The sequence below is a fragment of the Monodelphis domestica genome, chromosome 6 (genome assembly GCF_027887165.1).
Source record: "Monodelphis domestica isolate mMonDom1 chromosome 6, mMonDom1.pri, whole genome shotgun sequence".
NCBI lineage: Eukaryota > Metazoa > Chordata > Mammalia > Didelphimorphia > Didelphidae > Monodelphis > Monodelphis domestica.
In genome coordinates, this window is record NC_077232.1 from 7,542,683 (window position 1) to 7,565,297 (window position 22,615).

General features: G+C 58.7%; 3 protein-coding genes across 5 annotated transcripts; 2 read left to right on the forward strand and 1 right to left on the reverse strand.

The window, feature by feature from the left end:
• Positions 1–2,657: 2,657 nt before the first annotated feature.
• AP5B1 (adaptor related protein complex 5 subunit beta 1) lies at positions 2,658–6,002 on the forward strand. The gene is made up of 2 exons (XM_001379594.5): positions 2,658–3,314; positions 3,412–6,002. Exons 1-2 carry the CDS (start codon positions 3,159–3,161, stop codon positions 5,887–5,889), a joined length of 2,634 nt encoding a protein of 877 aa, XP_001379631.2. The 5' UTR covers positions 2,658–3,158; the 3' UTR covers positions 5,890–6,002.
• Positions 6,003–6,993: 991 nt separating this feature from the next.
• Positions 6,994–8,390, forward strand: RNASEH2C (ribonuclease H2 subunit C). The gene is made up of 4 exons (XM_007502682.3): positions 6,994–7,259; positions 7,863–7,972; positions 8,056–8,175; positions 8,298–8,390. Exons 1-4 carry the CDS (start codon positions 7,091–7,093, stop codon positions 8,325–8,327), a joined length of 429 nt encoding a protein of 142 aa, XP_007502744.1. The 5' UTR covers positions 6,994–7,090; the 3' UTR covers positions 8,328–8,390.
• A 67-nt stretch (positions 8,391–8,457) lies between these two features.
• On the reverse strand, positions 8,458–20,638 carry KAT5 (lysine acetyltransferase 5). 3 transcript variants are annotated; one of them, XM_001365649.4, is made up of 14 exons: positions 18,828–20,638; positions 18,656–18,722; positions 17,959–18,027; positions 17,735–17,871; positions 17,182–17,337; positions 16,970–17,044; positions 16,805–16,879; positions 16,465–16,713; positions 16,021–16,110; positions 15,154–15,294; positions 14,962–15,055; positions 9,488–9,647; positions 9,321–9,402; positions 8,458–8,897 (listed from the first exon to the last, which is right to left on the reverse strand). In XM_001365649.4, exons 1-14 carry the CDS (start codon positions 19,122–19,124, stop codon positions 8,763–8,765), a joined length of 1,827 nt encoding a protein of 608 aa, XP_001365686.2. In that variant the 5' UTR covers positions 19,125–20,638; the 3' UTR covers positions 8,458–8,762. The 3 variants fall into 3 exon arrangements, with proteins under 3 accessions (XP_001365686.2, XP_007502747.1, XP_001365749.2); XM_007502685.3 differs by having other exon boundaries at positions 17,182–17,364; XM_001365712.4 differs by lacking the exon at positions 17,182–17,337.
• Positions 20,639–22,615: the final 1,977 nt, after the last annotated feature.

The following is a 22,615-nucleotide window of genomic DNA, read 5'->3' on the forward strand; positions in this document are numbered from 1 at the left end:
ATAGGAGTGTATGTTGGGGTCACCATTGGGGTCACCATCAGATGTATGATGCTACGTTGGGGTCACCATCAGGCATATAATCCTACACTGGGGTCACCATCAGGTATATGATTCTATACTGGGGTCACCGTCGGGTATACAATCGTATGTTGGGGTCACCATTGGGGTCAGCATCAGGTGTATGATCCTACATTGGGGTCGCCATCGGGTATACGATCCTATGTCGGGGTCACTGTCGGGTATGGGATCCTACGTCGGGGCCACTATCAGGTACAGGATCTTCCTGGGTCTGTTTCCCTTATCTGGCATCTCTTCCTGGGCACGGCCTGGCACGGCCTGGCACGGCCTGGCACGGCCTGGCAGGCGGCTGGGCCAGGCCTCGCAGAGCTCCCTTCTCCCTGGGGAGAGAACCTGCGACTATCTGGGCACAGGCTGGGAGACAGGAAAAAGCCTCCAGAGGCGGCGGCTCCGGATCGGAGTTGAGCTGGGAAGGAAGAGATGGAGCGAGAGCCAGAGCATTCCTGGCACCTGGCACCCGGCACGGGCCAGCCGGCTGGGAGCGGAGTCAGGTTGTGGGCAGCAGGGGGAGGGCCGAGCTCAGGAGGTGGCAGAGTTTGATCCCGGAAGGTGCGCCGAAGCCTTGCCTCGGCTGGGGAGTTGGGGTGGGTGGGAGAGGGAAGGGGCTGGAGGCGGAGACCCCGCAGAAGGTGAGAAGAGCTGCTCGGGGTGTCGGGACAGGACGGACAAGATGCAGCTAGCCTGGGTGCCGGCCTGGGACGAGGGGGTGGCACTAGAGGGGGAATGGGGGGGGTCCGATAGAGAGTGGGATGCTGGGAGCACAGAGGGAGCGAGGAGACCCCGTGCAAGACTCCTGCTCACGGCAGACAGGCCGGGGGCTCCCTCGGAGGGCAGCTCAGTTTGGGGGTGTCGGGGAGACAAGAACGAGGCCCAAAGGGCAGGATCTCCGGAGAGCGTTTGTAAACCCTGAAGCCTGGGCGAGTGTCCCCTGCCGGCGGCTTCGTCTCACTGGATCCCGTCCTCGTTTGTTGTCCAGTCCTTTTGAGAGCGACCCAGAGCAGCTGGCCATGTCCTTCTGCTCACTGGACAGAGAAGGAAACCGAGGCCAACAGGGTACAGTGACTTGCTCAGGGCCGGCGCGCTCTCCACTGGGCCACCCAGCTGCCCCGTTTTATGGATGAAGAAGGGAAGGGGAAGGAATTTTGCTCGTGGTTGTGAGGTCGTGCTGGGATCCAGGTGCCCCGACTCCCTCCCCCAGAGGAGGGGGGGCCCGCCTGCCTGCGGGGGGCTCTTAGATTGGACTCAGTCCCATCTTTCTCTTAATATTTAGGGGTGGCCTGGATGCCAGGGCCCAAGAAGGACCCCGAGAGGAGCTGGGGAAAGGCCTGGGCTGGGTCAGGAGAGGCAGGGCCTCCGGAAGGGGAGCCCCAGCACGAGAGGCCTCAGGGGTGCAGTGGGGAGGGAGCCCCGGATTCTAGTCCCGACGTTCCGGCTGTGTGGCCAAGAGACAAGGCGAGCCTTGGCCTCAGTAAGCCTGTTTTGTTGTCTGCAAAATGGGGATCCTCTTCGGGCCGCCCCCTTGATAGGTCCTGGGGAGGAGAGCGAGGTGCCGCTGGGATGCCCCCCACCCGGGCTAGCTCCAGACGCGCTCAGACTGCTCCGTGCCAGGCCCGGTTCCAAAGGCCGCTGCCGGGCCCAGCTCCTGCCTCAGCCTCCAAGGCCCAGGGAGGCTGGCCAGCGAGGCAGGATCTTCCGGCTCCTGTGAGGGCACAGCCTGGGCACCCCGGCCGGGCCCGCGGCGTCTGCTGCCGTCTCCTCTCATCTGGGGCCTCTTTCATGTCGGGCGCCAATTAGCCAGGAGCCTTCCCACCCCCAGGTCTATCCAGGGAAACTGAGGCACTCAGCTGGAGCGCTGAGTCAGCAGCTCAGGGCCTCGCTGACTAAGGCAGCAGGCCCGGCCGGTCCACCCAGACATCAGAGGCTCCCCAGGCCTCTCCCCTCCTCCGGGGGGATGGGGGGGCCTGAGGCCGGCTGTCCCTCCCGGCACTTCAAGCCCCCCAGCTCTGCTGGGTCCCTCCAAGGCCGAATTGGAACCAGCTGACAGGGGTGCAGGGGGGCCTCCCCAGGGCCAAGCAGCTGCCCCATGAAGGGGCCGGGGTGCCCTCTGCCCCCAGCCTGCCCCGGCCTGCCGGGGAGAGGAGCCCGGGGCCCAGGGGTGCGGCCCACTAGGCAAGCCCAGCCCGCCCAGCGCCTGCGGCCCGGCCCGACCGGTTCTGCGGGAGCAAGCCGGGCCGCAGACTCCCAGGTGGGGCTCTCCGGGCACGCTCGGCCCCGCCCAGGCCGGGGGAGGGGGGACGGGGGCTTGGGGCCCGTTTCTCGGAGGAGGCCAGCCCTGGAGTCCCCCCAGCCAGACCCGGGTGAGGGGCAGGCATTGGAGAGGGGAGGAGGCTGCTGTTGAGGGCAGCCCGAGGGGGCTGCGTGGAGGTGGAGGCCGGAGCCAGCGGCCGCCCCCCACTCCCGACCGGCGGTTTCGGGGAGAGGCGGGGCCCCCGCTCGGCGGCGGCGGGACAGTTACTCAGCCCCAGCGAAACTGACGAGCCGGCGCCTGCCCGCCGCGGGGGGGCCCGTTACGGCCCCGCCCACCCCACCCCCCGCGGGCCGGCCCGTTAGGGGGCGGGGGCGGCGCCCAGGTTTCGGTGCCGGCAGGGGCGGACGGGCGGGCCCTAGCCGAGCAGCCTAATGAGCTGCGGGCACGCTCAGGCTGCCGGGGCAGGGAGGCGCCAGAGGGGCCGCCCCCGCCCCGGACGCGGGTTCGAGTCCCGAGCCCCCGAGCGCCCCCGGGCGGAGCCAGGAGCGGGGCTGACCCCCAAGATCCCCAGCTGCGGCGCCCGCCTCCGCACTCGTACCCCGGCGGCCCCGACACTCGATCGCGGAATGCGCACACGAAACCCGAAGCCCGCCTTTGGACCCCGGAGTCCCCAGCTCCCAGCCAAGTCACGCCACGCCCCCGCCGGCCTCGGTTGCCCAGGAGACTTAGTACGCGGGGGAAGGCGGGGCGGCTCCAGGGGCCTCGGACACCTCCTGGCGGACAGAGAAGGAAACAGGAAGGAGGGCGGCGCCTCAAGGGGAAGGCAGAGGCCATGGCTGAGCGGCGGCGCAGCGGGGACTCCTGGGCCCGCAGCCTCGCAGCGCTGCGGACCGGCCCTGCCGCCTTCCTGGCCCGGGCCGGGGCCGATGCTCTGGCGTCCGAGCTGCTGAGCGATCTGCGCGGCGAGAGGCTGAGCGACTACACCAAGGTGGGGGCCCCCGCCCCCCTGGGCTGCCCCTCCCCCTAGTCCCCGTCCCGCGACCCCTGACCCCGATGACCTCTGACCCTCCTGTCCCCTCCCGCAGGTCTCCCTGCTGGCTGCCATCCAGGAGTTCGCCCCGCAGTTGTGGTCGGAGCCGGCCTCGGCGGAGGATGCGGCCTGCGAGCTGCTGGACACGCTGGCCCTCCTGCCCCCGCGGCCCTCGGCCCTGCACAGGCCTCTGCTGCTGGCCGTCACCAGCGTGCTGGCAGCCTGCGGGGCCCTGGGCCCGAGCTCGGCCGCCACTGGCCGCCTGCTGGCCCTGCTGCTGCGGGCAGCGTCGCGCCGGGCGGCGGGCCCCGAGCAGCGGGCCCTGCAGGCCACGGCCTGCGAATGTCTGCGCGAGCTGGAGAGCTGCCGCCCGGGGCTGCTGGCCGGCCGCCTGGGGCTGCTGCGGGGGCTGCAGGCCGCTCTGGGCACCCAGCCCCACCGCCTGCTCTTCGCGCTGGCCCTGCGCAATGCCCTCTGGGCCTTGGGCCGGCCTGGCGCCGCCGGCCTCCAGGGGCTGCTGACGGGGCCTCCGGGGGAGACCCAGGCCTGGGACTGGACGCTGGAGGCCCCCGGAGCCCCGCAGCCCGGGCCCTGGGACTGGACCCTGGCCGGGGAGGCCTTGGGCCCGGGGGCCTGGCCAGAGCCGGGCCCCGGCCCGCTGGAGCTGCAGCCCCCCGAGGCCAGGGAGCTCCGGGCCGCCGTGTCGCAGCTGCTGGACGCCTCGTACCTGCTGACCCCGCCGGCCCAGGCCCGCCTGCTGAGGCAGCTGAGCCAGGCGCTGCGGGCGGTCAGGGGCCAGCCCCCCGCCCTCCTGAAGCCGCAGCTGGTGCGGCTGCTGGGCACGGCCAGGCTCTCCCTGCTGCACGCCGTGCTGGCCTGGAAGGACGCCTTCGGGGAGGCCCTCTTCACGGCCCAGGACGAGGCCCTGCTGCTGCGGAGGCTGGTGGGGGCCGCCCAGCACCCGGCCCTGCCGGCCCCTGCCCGCCTCTTCTACCTGCACTGCCTGCTGCACTTTCCTGAGAACTGGCCCTTGGGGCCTGCCGACGAGGAGGGAGCCCCGGTTCTGCTCACCCCCGGCCTGGCCGCCGGCCTTCTGCCCAGCCTGCTACAGGAGCCCCCGGACCTTCTGGGCCGGCTCCGTCTTCTGTGCCTCCTCTGCGGGGAGGAGCCGGGCCCGGAGGCCCAGGCCCTGGACTACCTCCAGGGGCTGCTGGCCTGCCTGAGGCGGGGGGCCGCTCAGCCAGGGGCCCCCCGAAGCTCGGCCACCCTCTGTTTCCGGGCCTCCTACCTGGCCACCCGCTGCTTGGCCGGCCACCCTGCAGCCCTGGCTCGGCTCATAGAAGGGCTGGCAGACCTCTACCGCGTTCGGCCCTGCCTGGCCCCCCATTTTGTCGACCTTTTAGAGCAGGCTGGACCGGTGCTGGCGGAGCCCCTGGGGAAGGCCCTGCAGCAGGTGGCCGTTGCGGGCTCTGGGGGGGGCCCCGCGCTTCGGTGGCACCTCCAGATCCTCACCAAGGTGGCTGGGAGCCAGCCTTTGGGCCCCACGCTGGCCTTCCTGCGGGCAGCCATGGGGCAGCGCGGGGCCTGGGGCCGGGAGCAGGCCCTGCTGCGGGTCTGCAGGGCCCTCTTGCGAGGAAAGGGCCTTGGCGGGGCCGCCCCGGGGGCCCTGGCCAACCTGCTGCAGGAGCTGGCCCGGGGCCTGGACGACCCCGACGGCCGAGATCGGGCTCGGCTCTACTACGGCCTGTTCACCCACCTGTCGGCGCCCAAGCTGGGCTCGGCCATGGGCCCCGCGCTCTCCACGCCCATGCCGGGCTCCTCCCTGGTGGAGGAGAACGAGGGCTTCACCGCGGCTCTGACCGTACAGGAGGCCCGAGCCCCACTCCGGCTGAGCAGGGTTCCCCAGCAGGCCAAGGAGCCCCCTGTGGTCCTGGGCCTCGCAGTGGAAGCCTCTGAGGTGCTCTACTCGCTAGAGCTTCGCTTCCGAGTCCTGGGGCCACACTATGAGCCCCTGGAGGCTGTGCAGGTCCCCTGCCTCCGCCCTGGAGCCTTCCCCAAGCTGCTGCGCCTTCCCTTGGAGCCCCGACGGCCCTACCCGGCCGTCCTGGACATCAGCGCCCTCTATGCCACCCCCAGTGGCCTCACCTGCCACGCACAGCTGCCCCAGCTGCCCGTGGCCTTTGCAGACCTCTTTTTGCCTTTGCCGCAGTCTTCTGCAGAGAAAAGCCCCTCGTGTGCCTTCCAGGAGCTCTGGGCCTCCTGCCTGCCCGGGGGAGTGGAGAGCTGCATGTGGGGGCCCTGGCGGGGCCAAGCTCTAGAGGCTCTGGTGGCCCGGCACTGGGAGCCTTTTGTCATGGCCGCCACACCTCCAGCCAGCTACAAGGTGGCCATCCGGCTCCCTCCCAGCTCTCGGCTCTTGCTACAACTGGAGGCTGCTGGGGAAGATGGGGTGAGGGTGGCCTTGAGGACGGACGACTGGGCCGTATTACCTCTGGCGGGGGAATATCTCCGGGGCTTGGGGGCTGCCACCTGAGCAGGGAGAGCGACTCCTGCTGGGACAGGCTGCTGCTGGAAGACCCTGGCCCGGGGTGAGCAGGGACTGACTCAGGGGTGCCCTGTTCATAAAAATCATGTTTCCTGGTGAAAGGACCCTGGTTTCTTTTTTCTCTCTGCTAAAGCGGGGCTGGGGGCGGCACCGAAAGCTGAGGGGCCTGTGAGACGAGTGAGTGTTGACCCAGTAATCATTTCTGGTCTGTGGCCCGGCTGGTTCTTTCAGAGATCACAGGAGCCTCGTTTTGGGGCTGAAATGGACCGTAGGGAAGATCTAATCCACCCCCGTGTATTACAGGAAACAGCCCAAGAGGTGTGTGTGGCTTGTCCATTGCCATCCCACCATTAAGCACAGCCGGGCCAAATCGATGCCCCCTTCCTCTGGCCTCCAGCTGCCTCCCCAATGTGGCATTCAGGGATGCAGAGACAGCGTCAGGGGCCCTAGAGGGAAGTTAACAGCCATGCAGGTAGCTGGAGGCCTCTTGGAGAGCCAGAGCACCACACAGAAGCCCTCTGCCATGGGGATATCCCGGATTACCTCGGGCCCTGGAATTCCTGGCTTCCTGGACATAGCAGCTCACCATCCCTGAGATCATTTCAAGGAAACCCAGGAAGACTTGTGTGAACAAGTGCAAAGTGAAGTGGGCACAACATGGTAAACAGTTTCTATAACATTTTAAAGAGGGCACAGGCTAAAGAGTGCTGGCCTTGCGTCTGGAAGACCCGAATTCAAATCTATCCTTAGACATTGACTAGCTGGGTGACCCCGGGCAAGTCACTTCATCCTCCTTCAGTTGCCTGCTTGATAAAGGACCGACTAATTTTTCCAAAAACTTGGTCCCAGCGGTAATTTTTTGTGATTACAAACGTAATGGATATTGTTTTTCTTGCATTCTCAGTGGGCGGGAGAAAGTTCACAACTGAATTTAAAGGAGTGGGGGGGAACGAAGCCGCCTGTGGCCCTACTGGTCCTTCGGAATGATCCTTGAACCGAGAAGGATCCCACTTTTCCATGGAGCACTAGAAGCAATTCCGACTTCCGGACGAATTTCAGCACGTGATGTCATTACGTCAGCGTACCTGACGGCGATGGACTACGACTCTAGAGGCGGTGCTAGGCGAACGTTCCTAGGGCGCCCCTCCACAGCGGCGCATGCGCACGCGCACACGAGTTCGCTAAAGCCATGCCAGACGGCGCAGCCTCCTCGGTCCCGGGCCTCATCCGGCTGCAGCCGGGTTCCCTGAGCGCTGCGGAGCCGACGCCGCTGCACCTGCTGCCGTGCAAGATCCAGCACAACGGACCCGCCGCCATCAGCCGCTTTTTCAGCCCGACCATTAGGCCGGGGCCTTCAGGTGCCAGGGGCATGCGTTGTAGGACCAGGCAGAAACAGACTACATTTCCCATCGGCCCGCGGGGGTGAGGGTGGGGGTATGTGAGCGGAAGAGGCACTACCGAGACGCCTCGTCGCTCTCCAAGCGTGCGCGCGCCACGCGCCTTGCTAGGAAATGTAGTCGGGTTTGGCGTGGGCGGTTGGGGGCTGGGCTTACAGGCTTGCTCGTACCTGCGCTCCTACGAACCCATACGTATTAAGCACCTGTTGTGTGCAGAGACCTCCTGGAGTTCCAAGGACCCAGAGGACCTCCGGTCAATGAGTCTAACTAAGCCTCTCCTTTCAGATATGGAAACTGAGCCCTGTTAATGCCTGGGCTGGGATTTGGACTCACAGGTTTAAGAGGCGGATGAGTTAAACCGGCAGAACGCTCCTGTGCCGTGTTCTTTTGAGGGGTGGGCACGGGGGCTGCCCGCCTCTCCCTCCTTCCCTCGCATCAGGGAAGGCTTCCTGGAGGCGGGGCGCCAGCTAAGCTTTGCCAAGCCTACCGGGACCACCATGTGGGAAGCAGCGGGGAGCTAGAGGCTGCTCACCCGGCCCTGACCCGTGTTCCCTCCCTGCCCAGGGCCGGTGGTGTCCTTCCGGGGCCGGAGCCTGCACGGAGAGGAGGTGACGGTCCCCCCGGGCTACGTGGGGCTGGTGCTCCGGGAGGAAGACAAGTCAGAGGGCTCGGAGGTGAGTGGGCATCGGGCGGGGCTGGCACGGAGCACCGACTCCATCCTGGCATTCCCCGTCATTCCTCTTGGCTCCTCCCTCAGGACCGCACTGTGCAGGCCATGAGCAGCTTCAGCAGCTTCACCCTTTGGGGTCTGGAGGCCCCTCCAGGGCGGGATGCCCGGATACACGGAGCCCTGACCTGGCCCAGCCTGGCCACTGCTGTGAGTGACCCCGCCCTGGACCCTCGCCCACAGGGGTCCCCTCCCCGGGGAGCTCCCCCCCCCCACACGCCCCGGGGTGCAGGGCACCAGGCCCAGCCCTACAGCTCTGCTCTCCCCTACAGATCCATGCACCTGTGGCCAACGAAGACTGAGGTGATGGCAGCTCTGGAGCCCCACGTCCGTGCGTCTTCCCAATAAAGAGTCTGGCTGAGCCAGTGGCTGCCCTGAGCGTCTCTGATCTGGCCCTGCCCCCCTTCCCTGCCCCAAGGACCAGGGCGCCGCTTCCCTAGAAACAGTTTATTGCCGATGAAACAGGCCGAGCCTGTCCCGCAGCCCGGCCGGCTCACCCGTACAAAACAACTGTACACCCTCCCTCCCCCCCACACTGTACATAGCTGCCCAGCCTTCTGTCTGTACACAGTGCCCTTGCCAGGGCGGGCAGAGCTCTGTCTCTGAGGACTCCTCCAGGGTCCGGCCCCTGCTGGCCGCCTCTTCCTCACAAAGGCCCTTTCCGGCCGGGGTTCTGTCCGGTCCAGCCTGAAAGGCAGAGGAGGCCCCTTGGGCCCCGCACAGCCATGGGGCGGGGGTCACCACTTTCCCCGTTTGCTCCAGTCCTTTGGTGTGAAGTGTAGACACTTGGAGTCAATGCGCAAAAGCCGTTTGAGCATGGCACGCTCGTGGCCGTCCACGATGTCCTCAGACAGCGTCAGGATGTACTGGCCCTTGGGGAGGAAAGGGGGCCGGTCGGAATCAAAGGGAGGGCAGAGCCAACAAAAAGGGGAAAATGGTGGAGGCCCTGTTGGCCGGGCACTCCAGGGCCCACCCCCCAGAGCTGGGGGCAGAACCCAGAGGGGCTCAGACAGCTGGGGAAGAAGGGTCTGTGCCCAAGAGCCACGTGGGAGGGCCGCCGGACTGAATGGTCAACTGAGAGCCCAGAGGACCCTGCAGGAAGAGGCACCATCTTGGATGTGGCATGTCCTCCCCGCCCCCCTTTCCAGTGCAGGGAGGATGGGGGGGGGGGGGGTGACTATAAAAAAGAATAAAAAGTGGAGGCTCCTCCCGATACCCTTCAGGCAGGCTCTGGTCATCAGCCACAAGGAGCAGGCCTGGCTGTCCCCAGAGGAGCCCCCGCCCCAGCCTCCTACCTTGTAGTAGTTAATGAGATTGAGGTACTGTAGCGTCGAGATGACATCTTCCTTCTTGATGCTGGTGATCTCACTGATCTCACTGTGGGTCATGGGGACAAGGTCACGGGCCGTCCTGGCTCCCCCCACGCCCCCACCCAAGGGCCCCAGGGACAGGAGAGGCTCACTTGATTGTAATCTGGGGCCTCTCCCCGCTCTCTGACTTCAGGCCCATGAGGATCTCCAGGATGGTCTGGGACCAGTAGCTGCGATAGGACAGAAGGCCGAGGTCCGAGAGGGGCTTCTCGGGTGTCCCCGTTTTCCCTTCCACCTTAGACAACTCATAGCCTGTGAGGAAGAAGGAAGCAGCGTTCAGGGGAGAACTGGTCCTTCGTGAACAGCCCCTGGCTCCGGGCACTCGAAGGCCCCCAGACACCAGTGGCGATCGAAAAGGGTCCATCGTTCTACTCCATCATAAGAAGGGGTTCATGGCTCCTTTAGGCCCCCCAGAATATCCCAGACTGCCCAGGGAGGAGCAGATACCATAACAGGAGCCCAAAGACCTCTGGGGTGAGGAAGCCTCCTGGCTGCGGCCAGGCAGATTCTGTGGAGGCCAGAGAAGGCCCTTGTTCCCCACCGTGAAAGGTGCCCAGTATTCATTCACCTTTTTAAAATGAATCCTTACATCCCATCTTCGAACCCATACTAAGAATTAGATCCAAGGCAGAAGAGCTCTAAGGGCTAGGCAATGGTGGTTAAGTGACTTGCCCAGGGTCATCTGGCTAAGAAATATCTGCTGCCAGATTTAAACTCAGGATCTTCTGACTCTGGGCCTGATTATCCACTGAGCCACCCAGCTGCCCCTCTAGCCTTAACTTCTGGGTGAAGGGGCTGACAGGCTTCTTTTTCCTCAGCTTTGGAGAAAGAACAGCTCTTCCCCCCTCCAGGTACAGTCCTGCTCCCCCACAGGCTGAGGCTGGCCCAGGAAGGATCTGAGGTGCTGCTTCTCATTTGCTCATCTCATCATTCTGGATAAGCAGCTCTTCAGTCATTCATTCTACTGACTCCAGTCTTGCCTTGGAGGTGCTGCTCCTTTAACCACAGCCCTGGCAAAGAAACTCATCTCCCATACTGGGACAGCTGCAAGAGGCCCAAGGCAGCTTTTCCTCATATTGTCGTATCTCTTGTGCCTTCCCTGCGCTGCTCCTGCCTCTGTGTTCGGGGGGCCAAGAGAACCAGTTTGATCCCAGTCCCACATCAGTTTCTCCAATGCTGGAAGATGCCAGCATGTGCCCCCAAGGGCAAAGGATTATCTGCCTGTCACCAGGGTAGAGGGCAGACAGGTCAGCAGAAGGTGGTGTACTCCTGCCTCATTCCAGCTCTCTCCAACTAAGAATGGGGCAGAGGCAAAAACACTAGATGAATTCAGTGTGACAGGTGCAGTGCTAAGCGTGCCCAGCTGCCAGGCCTGCATGACAGGCGGGAGCTGGTTGAGTGAGGGAGGCTAAAGAGGGGTCAGGGATAAGTCTATGCCAGGCCTCCACACAAAGAGGCCTTTGGTGGCTGAAGCCTATTTCCTTTGGCATGGGGGATGGGGGTAGAAGAACGGTTAGGAAGGCCCAGAGAGGCTCTGGGGGGGAGGAAATGCCTAGAAAACGAAGCCATCTGGCCATTACAATTTAGGAAGAAGAGGAAAATACTCAGGAAGAGAAAGCCTAACTACCCTCACTGCAGTAACCCTCAGCTGGGCTCCCTTCCTGCTATGGCCACCCAACAAAGCCAACATGTCAATCCGGGCCCTTTTCCCACTCCACTGCCCCATTAGAGAAAGTCTCTGGGTAGAAAAGTGGCTATTTGTAGTCTGGGCTCCCTGCCTCTCTTGCTGTGCTAACAAGAAAGGATAGGCTCACTGAGGGTTCACTAGGAACACGTAGGTTGGGTCTAAGGCTCTGAATTATTTTCTACCAAATCCAAGTAAATCTGCCCTTGTGACCTTTGTCTATCTTGAATCAGTCCCCTCTTCCCCACTCTCACAGCTGCTGGTCAAGCTCAGGCCCTAGACTGGCCAGAACTTCCTGACTGGTCTCCTCCCTACTTCCTAGCTGGGTGACCCTGGCCAAGTCACTTAACCTGTTTGCCTGTGAAAAAAGGTCCTCTCTCTCCCTGGACAGTAGTGCTTAGTGAAGTGCCTGGTATATAAGCAAGTTAGAAATGCAGCTTCCTCTGCTTTCCTTGTTCACTCCTTTAAGCAGACCTTGTTCCAATCCGTCCCCGCTGACAATGAAATCTGCCCAAGGTCCTCATCACACCCCTCCAGTGGCATTTAGGATGATTCACGGGGTGAAGGCCGTATTTTCCAAGCTAGAATTGGAAAGTGAATGGAGGGATCACCAGACCTGGAGTGATCAAATCCCAGGTTTAAATTTTGCCTTAGATCAGCCTAGCTGTATGACTTTGAGCAAGTCACTTCACCTTGGCCTTCCTTCTCTATAAAATGGAGTTGGCAACAGCCCCCTGCCCCCCACCTGAGGTTGTGAGGACCCAATGAGCTAACATTGCACATCAGCTATTGATGTATGTGTTGGCCCAAAGTCTCTTCAAATCCGAGGAAGCCGTTGACCTCACTTTCCATCATCTCAGGGAATGCCCTCCCTCCCTGACTCTGGATCCACATTTCCTGTAATGTCCAGCTCATATTTTCATCCCATGCAGGGGTCCAGTCCCAGTTTCTAGGCCTCCCTTGTGGTGTACCTGTCCCGGCAGTGCCCAGCCCATGACCACCCTAGTGGAGGTCTGCTGACTGCACTTGGCTTGGCTGAGAGCTCACCCATAAAGCCCGGGAGGCATCTTCTCTATGGAAGAGGGGGAAAAGAGCCAGGGAGAGAGGTGTGACTGGGACAGCCAGTCGGCCAGGCCTGCTATGCAGTGAGCTGCGTTTCACCAGGCTCTCCCCTCCTTTCTCCAGACTGTTTATTCTGGGTCCAGCCCAGCCCCTCCCAAGGCCTCCTGCAGATTTGCCCCCCACTCCCCAATCTATCCATCCATCCTGGAGGTTGAGGAAAGGAAGCTTGGATGGACTTTAGACCCTAGAACATCAGAGAGAAGAATGCCAGAGCTTCCCAAGGAGCTCCCAGCTGCCTCATTCTCCTCAACCTCTGAGCAGCCTCTGACCCTGCTGGTCACTCTCTTGCTCTCCTGGTTCTCCTCTTCCCTCTCTGACTGCTTGCTCCTTCTCTGTCTCTTTGCTGGGTCCTCCTCCACATCACACCCTTTACATGGGTATCCCTCAGGGCTCTGTCCCGGACCCCTCTTCTCCCATGGATTTAATGGCCATCTCTGCGGAGGATCCTCAAGCCTCCCTTTCCAGCTGCCCCTCAGACTGGATGTCCAATAGACATCGTAAACTGCACTTGTCCAAAAGGGAACTCGTGATCTTCCCCCCAGCCTCACCTTCCCTGGAGGGCACCACCTCCTCCCAGCCTAGGAGTCACCCTGGATATGCTGCTCCCTTCATGCCCACCGCCCTCACCTCTGCAGCATCTCCTAAATACCCCTTCACTCCTCTGACACGGCCTTTGCCCTAGTGCAGCCCCTTATCTCCTTAGGTTTGGCCTATTGCAATGGCTGCTGGGGGTCTCCCTGCCTGAGTCCCTCCTCCACTCAGTAACAGGATCTTCTACATCCCGGGCCCAACCTTGTCACCCCATACTCAATGACCTCCGGTGGCTCCCTATCTCCTTCAGGACCAAAGACAGGATCCTGTTAAGCATTCAAAGCCCTTCGTTACCCGGGCCCTCCTCCCTCACATTTCCTCTGATCCAGCGACACCTGGTTGTTCAACAAACAAGACCCTCCATCTCTTGGCTCTGGAGCAATCTCCCTCCTCTGCTCTGACCACTGACCTCCCAGCTTCAAGTCCCAACAGAAATCCGCCCTTCTCCAGCCTCTCTTACTGTGAGGCTTCCTTCCCTTAATTCGTTCCTATTCACTTGATAGAAAGCTTGCTGGTATAGACAATCGATATGCAGAGAGTTAATATTATCTCCCTCCAAAGACTAGGAGTTTCTCAAAGGCAGGGACAGTCTTTTATTTTCTTTGTATGCTGAGTGACCGCTTTGCACTTTGTTACCGAGTTCTCCCTCTGTGCTATTTTTTTAAATGATTTTGTTGACTCCTTAAATCTCTACCTTGTGTCTTAGAATTGATACTAAATCTTGATTCCAAGGCATAAGAGCAGGAAGGGCTAGGCAATGGGAGGTAAGTGACTTGCCGAGGATCACACAGCTGGGAAGTGTCTGCGGTTAGATTTAAACCCAGGACCTCCCATCTCTTGGCCTGGCTCTCTATGCACTGAGCCACTCAGCTGCCCCTTATACATGCTAAATACATGTATTTAGAGTGAACCAATGATGAAGAAGGAAGCCCAGGCCTGTTCACTGCTGATCTAAGGCCCTATCACAGGGTTGGGCCCTCTTCACATCAGTCTCCTCCAGACAAAGGTCAGAGACTGTGGAGAATAAAGGGGCCCTGGGGGCTTCCTCAGCTGAGCCTTGGATGAGCAGAACCATGAGAAATCCCTGTCTAGAGAAATCCCAGAAGCCCAGAGGTCCAGGTCCTTCGCCATCTCGGCTTCCTGATTTATTGGATAGTCTCTGCCTCTGTGTCCTTCTTAAGTGGGGACTCAGAATGAACCTAATCTGCCAGAAGAGGTCTCAACTGCTCTAGAGGTGGGCATCTTGATATAGTCAAGTTGAGGGATCTCTCGGCTGCTGTCTCTCTGCTAACTCATCCTGAGCTCACAGACCAGTAAGACCCCCAGACCTTCCTCGGACAAACTGCTGTCTGAACGCTGCCTCTCCTATAGCGAGCCCCGGAATTTCGTCTCATTCCATTTTGCCCTTCTCTAGCCTGTCTCTTTGGGCCCTGCTCTGCCACTCCGGGGTGGTGAAATCATGAAACAGCACAGGGCCAGGGCAGATCCCTGTGGCCTTCCACTGAACACCTACCAAGAAGTCCCTAAGCCACTATTGTGTTTGAAGGTCCCGGTCTAGGCCCCGGCTCCTTGCCTTTTCTACAGGGAGAGCAGGCGAAAACCTACGTAAACTTATCCAGAAAAGAGAAGCCATTGGCAGGGCAGGACCTGCTTCGAGGGAGGCCTCCACCTCTCTGTGTCTATGTTCACTAATCAGTGCTAGATTGAGTCTGTTCTGGAATCTAAGTCAAATTCACTGACGCTTCTGTCATAGCCTCCCCCTGTCCTGTGGTCTCCTGGGATGGAGTTCATGTGGGTCCGGGGCCTGGCATTCGGCCCAGTATCATCTCCCTCTCAGTCATTTTGGCTATGGCACCTCCAGAACCGAGCAAAATCCAGCATGCCCAGCTGAGGCCTCCTCCATCTGCCAGGCCTAGCTGTGCCCTCAGTATGGTCCTGTGTCTGTCTGTCTGTCTGCAGCTAGTCCCAGGTGCTCGCATGTTCTCACCTCCTTCCCTCACAGGAAGGGAGGGGAAGCACTGCATCTGGCACCTGACGGAAGGAAGGGTCCACCCCTTCTAACATTAGGGAAGCTGGGTCTGGCAGTCACACTGGCCGCCTTGAGCCATGGCCAGGCCTGGGCAGCCCCATCCCTCACTGTCCCCCAGACTACACGAGGGAGGCACTTACTGAACTCAATGAGCAGCTTGCCATAGCCACGGCGCTGGTAGGGAGGTAGAGTCAGAATGCAGGCCACATTGTAATCCTCGGTGGACTCTTTTTCCTAAAAGAGGAATATGCACTGTAAGCATCGGGGCGGAGAGAGGGAGCGGCCAGGAGCTGAGAGAGGGGCAGCAGGCTTGGGGTGCCCCTAAGACTGACCTTGGAAAAGTAGCCGACGATGTGGAAGCCCTTGCAGTCGTACTCGGTCATGACATAGAAGAGGAAGGGGTCTGTGTCGTAATACAGGGTCTTGTGGTCCAGGAAACACTTGGCCAAAAGACAGAGGTTCTGGGAGTAACTCTAAGAGGGGAGGGGAGAGGGACAGTCATCAGGAGGACTTACTCAGGGCCCGCCATCCCCTGGGGCCATGGCTGGAGTGACACAGAGCAGGTTCGTGGCCTGCCCACTCAGGCTGAAAGTAGAAAGGGCCGTGGCACTTTGTCTGAGCCCAAGTCAAACACTCTCTAGTAGAAACAGGGCATTCAGTGTTTCCAAGATTTCAGATGCCACTTTAGCTTCCAAGTACACACCCCAACAGGCCAAGGGGGTCCATGCAACCACAACCTTCAATTAACTTACTATACAGAGGGGGGCACCTGGGTGGCTCAGTGGATTAGAAATAGGAGGTCCTGGGTTCAAATCTGACCTCAGTCACTTCCCAGTTGTGTGACCCTGGGCAAATCACTGAACCCCCATTGCCCAGTCCTTACCACTCTGCCTTGGAACCAATACACAGTACTGATTGTATGACAGAAAGCAAGGGCTAAAACCCAAAACCCAAAACTTGCTATACCCTTTTCAAAGTGAGTTTATAACTTTGGGCTAACAAATTCTGGCACAGAATAAAATGATCAGATTTGGGGGTCCTCCTTCCCACCGCCACAGTGAATTGAGCCTGTCAAATTATCTAATACATGTTCCAAGCGATTAGAATGTGCTGAATTATAGTCTGGAGCCCAGTCTCAGGAGCTGGGTCTGGCCGAGGGGCCCAACTGCTGCCCCTCCTTAACTCTCATCTCTACTAACCTTGTTCTTACGCCCATCAATTTCAAAGAAGGAAATGGTGCCCTTTCGGTAAATCTCATTGCCTGGGGGATGGCGCAGGTCACATTTGGTCTGAAGAACATAAGACAAGGAGAAGCGTATGAGGCAGGTTGGAAAGCCACGAGACCTCAGCGACTTGGTGGCCCTCTCTCATTTCCTATCTCCAGGCCTCCTTGGCTCTGGCTGTGCCCCACACCCAGCACGCTCTCCCTCCTCCCCTGCACCCCCCCAAAACCCTTGACCTCCACAGCATCACGCCTGCTGTGGGAAGCCTCTCTTGCTCACCCCCCCCTCCCTTGGCGGGCTCCCCCATTTGATTGTGGACCCAGGGAACAGGAGCTGGGATTCTGCCTTTCTCTGACCCCCAGAGCATGACACAGTGCTGGTGTCAATGACGGGGGGCAGGGAGAGGCTCTGGAGACGTACCAGGTGGCGCTGTAGACACTTGAGGCTTTTTCCATACTTCAGACAGAACTCGCAGAGATAGAGCACAGGCAGAGCGGTCAGCTCCTGGGGGTACGGGGAGAAGTACCAGGGCTTGAGGCGGTGCCGGCCAAGCTCGATGCACTCGATGTTCTTCATGCGGGTGACGATGTCGTCGTGGCTCCGGTCGGACACCAAGCTGCCGGTCATGCGAGGGGCTGACGGGATTCCGTCTGAGCTGTCCTGGGAGTCCTATCAGCGGCCATAGGGCAAGGAGGGAGCTAAGCTGAGCGGGTGCCGGATCCACAGACCTGCTCCCTCTTCCCCTCCTCCCTAAACCCACCTCATCGGTGCCTAAACAGTTAGACTTTCTCTTCCGTCCCGGCTGGGCTGCCAGGGCCCTCCGGGTTGAGCCGTTCTGTGGAGACACAGGAGGTGGAAGGACAGAGTGAGCTGAGGGGCTCGAGGGCATGGGCTCAAGGGCACTGAGGGGGCCTCGAGCACACACCTGAGGAAAAACAGAAGCCGGTGCCGTCTCGCTGGGCACGGGAGTTGCTGGAGAAACCACTTCCACTTTTCTTTTCTGTAGAGAGAGACCGAGAAAGGTGGGTCAAAGGGGCAGGGGACCCGGGTCTTGGAGGGCAGCGTGGTCACAAGGAACAGTGGGGACGAGGGAGCTGGGCTCCGGAGCTCCAGGCCAAGAGCAGAATCCGAGGGTACCGTGGAACGGTGGTTGGGTTGCAGGCAGGAGCTGGAGGAGAGGGGCTGGTCAGGCTCGCCGCCGGGGATGGCCTCGCGCTCCTTGGGTAGGTTGAAGCGGAGCGTGATCTGCACCGGGATCGGCAGTGTCTTCCCACTGGCCTGGGCCGAAGCCGGCTGTAGAGATAGGTCCAGGGTCTTCCTCTGGGGGAGGGGGAAGGGAGCGAGGGGGAGGGGAGGAGGGGGCCCCCATCAGCCAGGTGGGTTCCCCCCCACACCCCTTCCCCTTGGGCTGGCTTCCCACCCCAACATTGTGGGGTTTGGTGACTGAATTTTGAAACCTAGCATTCAGTAACACCGCCTCCTCCCTCTGACCCCGACCTGGATCTCTACAAACCCTCTCCAGGCTGCGGCTTAGAGCAGGGCTGCCTTGTGCCTGGTCTCATCCTCAGCCTGCGGCACGGGAGCCCCTAGATCTCTGGGGCAGCAGAAGGACCAGTGGCATGGGGAAGGGGCCTCAACAGCCTCATGGGAACCATCTCCAGGCTTGGCTCAGGGCACGGCTTCTACTCACCACCTCCCTTTCAGGGGAGCCCGGTCTGGACCCAGGGAGCCCATTTTTGGTGGGGGTCTTGGCCTCTTTCTTGGGAAACTGGATTTTCTTTAGGTCCAGCCTGTCATGGGTCACCCACTCATCTAGGCGCTTGTTGACTGTAGAGAAGGGGAGAAGTTCAGGTGGCCAGGAGGGGCCCAGGGCCTCGTTCCCTCATGCCCGAGGACCACTGGCTTGGCACTCACAGTCAATGTAATGGACGTAGAAAAGCTTCCGCCCACTGATGTCCTTCACACTCAGGATCTCTGCCAGAGCTACAAAGGAGAAAGGGGTCTTCTTACAGGAGGCCCCAGGACTGCCTCCCCAGGATCTGGGATTCAGCTGCCTCCATCTCCATTCCTGGCCTCAGCCCCTGCCCCTCTCTCTCCCCAGGATGCCCAGACCACCCCCTCCCCCCCTTAGGAGTGCTGGGTACGGACTTCAGATTGTCCTTGAATTGCCCTTGGAGAAGGGGGCCAAGACTCTAGACCCGCCCCATGCCAGGCCCCGCCCCTCATCCCTGGTGGTCCTTGGCTCCTCCCTTTCTCCTGGACTGGTCCCTAGGGCCCAGCTCACCCCCCCCAGGGTGTGTGTGGGGGCTTCAACCTCTGACCATGCTCCATGGTACCCCAGGGTCTCAGGCTCCACCCCTGACTAGACACGCCCTCTTAATTGGCCCCTCCCCCGGGAGATCCCAGGCCTCCAGCCAAGCTCCCTTTTTAAGGGCCCCATACCTCACCCCCCTCCCCAGCCCTGGCCTCTCTCGACCCTTCCTCCCAGGTGGGATGTGACCCCGCCCTCACGAAGAACCACACCCATTCGCCCCAGACCCCGCCCACACCGGGCTCCATCGCCCAGGCCCCGCCCCCAGGGCTCCCGTTGGCTCCGCCCCCCGTCACTCACGCCACTCATCCTCGTTGTCCTGGTTACGCCGCAGCACGGGCAAGCGGCAACCCTCGATGACCTCGCCCTGGGGAAGACACGGCGGTCAATGGGGGAGGCCGGGGGAGTCGCCGCCGTCCTGCGGATGCCTCCGCCCCGCCTCGCCCCGCCCCGCGCCGGGCCCCGGACTCACCACCTCCGCCATCTTCCCTCCCTCCCTCAGGAGCCGCTTCCGGCTCCGTGAGGTGACGTCACGTCCGGCGTGCTGGAGCCTCCCGGATTCTAGCTGCAGGGGTGTGAGGGTCTGGAGGCCTCTGGGAGGGCCGGACCGGGCCAAGAAATGTCGGGAGCCGCTTGTGGCGGGTGCGGCTCGAACGGCGAAAATAAACGCCGGCAGTGGCGTTCGGCCTCCGGGCGAGCAGGCAGAGGAGCGTTTACTTCGAGGCCCCGGGCCGGAATCAGGGCGGGGCCTAGCTCCTCGCCTTCTCATTGGACGAGAGCGAGGTCCGTCAGGCGACGTCCTCCGAGAGCGTCGGGGTCACGTGATGTGGTTGTTGTTGTTCCGGCTGGGCGCAGGGCCTACTTCGAGATAGAGCCGGGGCCCCGCCTTATTGGTTAAGAAACCGAAGCAGGAGGGCTCTGTGCGTGTGTTCGAATCCTGTTTTCTGTGTGACTTCAGACAAGTCGTTTCCCAAAATCTGTTTCCCGGCTTGGCCCAGAGGTTCCTCCAGCTTTTATTCCTAAAACGCCGAAATCTGATTGCCAAGATTAGAGCGCTGGACCTCAGTCAGGATGCTTTGAGTTCAAATCTTGTCCAGGGTGACCCCAGGCAAATCATCAAACTGCTGTCTGCCTTAATTTCCAAGAGTCATAAAATGTGGATCATGGTAGCACCTCCCTCTCAGGATCCTTGTAAAATCAAATGTTCCATATGTGAAGTCAGCAGTCAGATTAGGAGGGAGAGCATGGCAGGAATGGGGAGCAACCAGAGAAAATACCCAGCTCTCAGATTTGGCCGGTCTTGTTCTTGGGAGAGCAGGAGGCCAGTGGCACGGGAGACATATTGGGGAATAAGGAGCCTGTAGAGGGAGAAGGGGGCATGGGACACCAAACAAAAATATGTTTGATCCTGGAGATAATAGGGAAATCCTAAAGTTTACAGAGAAGAGGGCGACTTTACCAGATCTCTCTGCTTTAGGAAAATCACTGTCTGCTGAATGGGAGATAGTCTAGAGTCCCGTCCCCCCCCCCCCAAGCCATTGCAATAGTCCAGTCTGAGTGTGCACAAGATGGGGGCAATGTCAGAGGAGAGAAGGGGCCATAAAGAGATGTGCAGGCTAAAACTGACAAGAGATGCTATGGAGGAGAACTTAAGGAGAGATGGTGCCAAGGTGAAATTGACAAAAGAGAGGCACCTAAAGCGAAATCCGTGGGTCTTGGCACCATCTTAGATGGGAGGTGTGGGCAAAATAACAAGTCAAGAGGACTCCTTGGCTGTGAGCCTGAGGGACAGGGATGATGGTACTGGGGAGATTTAGGGGGGAAAGATCATGAATTCTGCTTTGGATACCTTGAGTTTAATTTGTTTGCTAGAACCAGGAGAATACTGTATGCAGTAGCAATAAGGAATGATCAGCTATGATAGACTTAGCCATTCTCAGCAATCCAGGACAATTCTGAGGAACTTATGACAAAGATTGCTATCTACCTCCAGAGAAAGAACTCTTGGAGTCAGAACACAGATCGAAGCATGTGATTTTTCACTTCAAATTATTTGGATTTTGGTTTTATATGGATACTCTCTTACAAAAATGAACAATATGGAAATATATATCACATAATAATACATGTATAACCCAGATGGAATTGCTTGCCAGCTCTAGGAGGGGGAAGGCAAGGGAGGGAGACAATTTGGATCATAACTTTGGAAAACTTGAGTGGATATTTGTTATATGTAATTGATAAAATATCTTTATAATAAAAAAAATAATTTGTCTACTGGACACCCAATTCAAAGTGTCTGAAAGACAGTCGGAGATACGAAATTAGACATCAGCAGAGTTGAGGCAGGATATGTAAATTTAAGAATCACTGGCACAAAGCTAGTCATTTAATCCATGGGACCTGATGAGATCACCAGGTGACATAGTCTAGATCAAGAAAAAAAGGTTTGAGACAGTGCCTTGAGGGACACCTAGGGTTAGAGGGCAAGATGTGGAGGAGGATCTAGCAAAGGAGAGGAGTGTTCAATATCATAGAGGAAAGACAACAACATCAAAGGTTGGGTAGCTGGGTGGCTTAGTGGATTGAGAGTTGGGCCTAGAGATGGGAGGTCCTAGGTTCAAATCTGACCTCAGACACTTCCTAGCTGTATGATCCTTGGGAAGTCCCTTAATCCCCATTGCCTAGTCTTTACTACTCTTCTGCCTTGGAATCAATACACAGTATTGTTTTTAAGACAAAAGGCAAGGGTTTAAAAAAAATAGTCAAGGGTTGGAGAAAGGTCAAGGAGAATGAGGACTGAGAAAAGGTCAGCGCCTTTGCCAACTAAAAGGTCATCAGTAAGTTCTGACATTGTGTATCTAAGGTCATCCACAACTCTGCTATCCCATTGTCAAAGGCCCCTATCAGCTTTGACCATATCAGGCCCCTCTCCTCTCTGATGTTCTGTGTTCCCAGATCTTTCCTAGCTCTCTCACTCTATATCTAAACTCTTCTAAGGTTACTCCCAATACTAATATTCTATATTAGATGTTCCTTGGCTCTTAGCTGCTTTGATAGTCTATCCGCTAAGGGCCCTTTCAGTTCCAATCATCTATGTTCTTTCATCTGTCAGGGCTCTGAGATTCTATATCATATGTACCAAATGTCTTTCCAGTTCTGACATGTTCTGTTCTCCCAGCTTTAAGCTTTGATTAAATCTAATTAGGTTTAAATGAGATAATGAAAGCATAGCCACCTCAGGGATAATTTTTTTCTTCTGATAGTTGCTGATTAGAAAAGCCAAGTTTTTCACCAGTTTATTTCAGATTGAATTCTATTTAGAATTAATATAATTTCTGCATCAAAGCAGATAGGTGGTACAGTGGATAGAGTGATAAACGCTCCCAGGACCTTCAGTGGATCCTGATGGAACAATCCTTGACTGCCCTCCTCTGGACACTCTCCAGCTCATCAACAACCTTCTGACACTGTTGTACTCTAACTTGGTACAGTTCAGTAGATGTCCTACCAAGGCAGAAGACAAAGGGAAAATCCCCTCCCTGCCCCTGAGAGCTTGCCCCCTCTTTATGTAGCCCTTCATGCAGGACCACAATGGCTTTTTGGGTACCACATCATAATGACACAGAATGCATCCTGAATTTGCAGGGCACTAAATCTCAAGATCCCCCCCCCCAAATTCATTTTAAGAACAACTATCTAAACACCTCAGCTTTCTTTTATTTGTGTTGATTTCTTGTCCTCAAGTGCAAAATTTTCCATTCATCCCTACTAAATTTCATCTTATTATATTTGACCTCATGCCTCAGTATGGCCTGTCATCAGCATAAAGATAAAAGAACCCAAAGAAGGTGATGGGAACAAGAGAGAAGGTGTTAGAGAGATGAGAGCCTGGGACAGAAGCTTGGGGAGGATACCTAGATACTAGATAAGCCAGGGAACAGCACTGAGAAACAGTGCTCATAGAAGTGGAAGAGCCAGGAGAAAACAGTGTTCCCAAAACTCAAAGGAGACTGTGCGACTCTGGGCAAGTCACTTAACCCCCTTTGCCTAGCCCTTCCTGCTCTTCTGCCTTAGAACAGATACACAGTATTGATTCTAAAACAGAAAGTAAGGGTTTAAAAAAACAAACAAACTTCAAAGGAGAGAGTATTCAGGAAAAAAGAATGTCAACAGTTAACAACCCTTCTGTGAATGATGGCTAATGTAATTTAGGAGAGGCCCCTTTAAGGAGTGACAGAAGCAACCAACTAGTTTTCT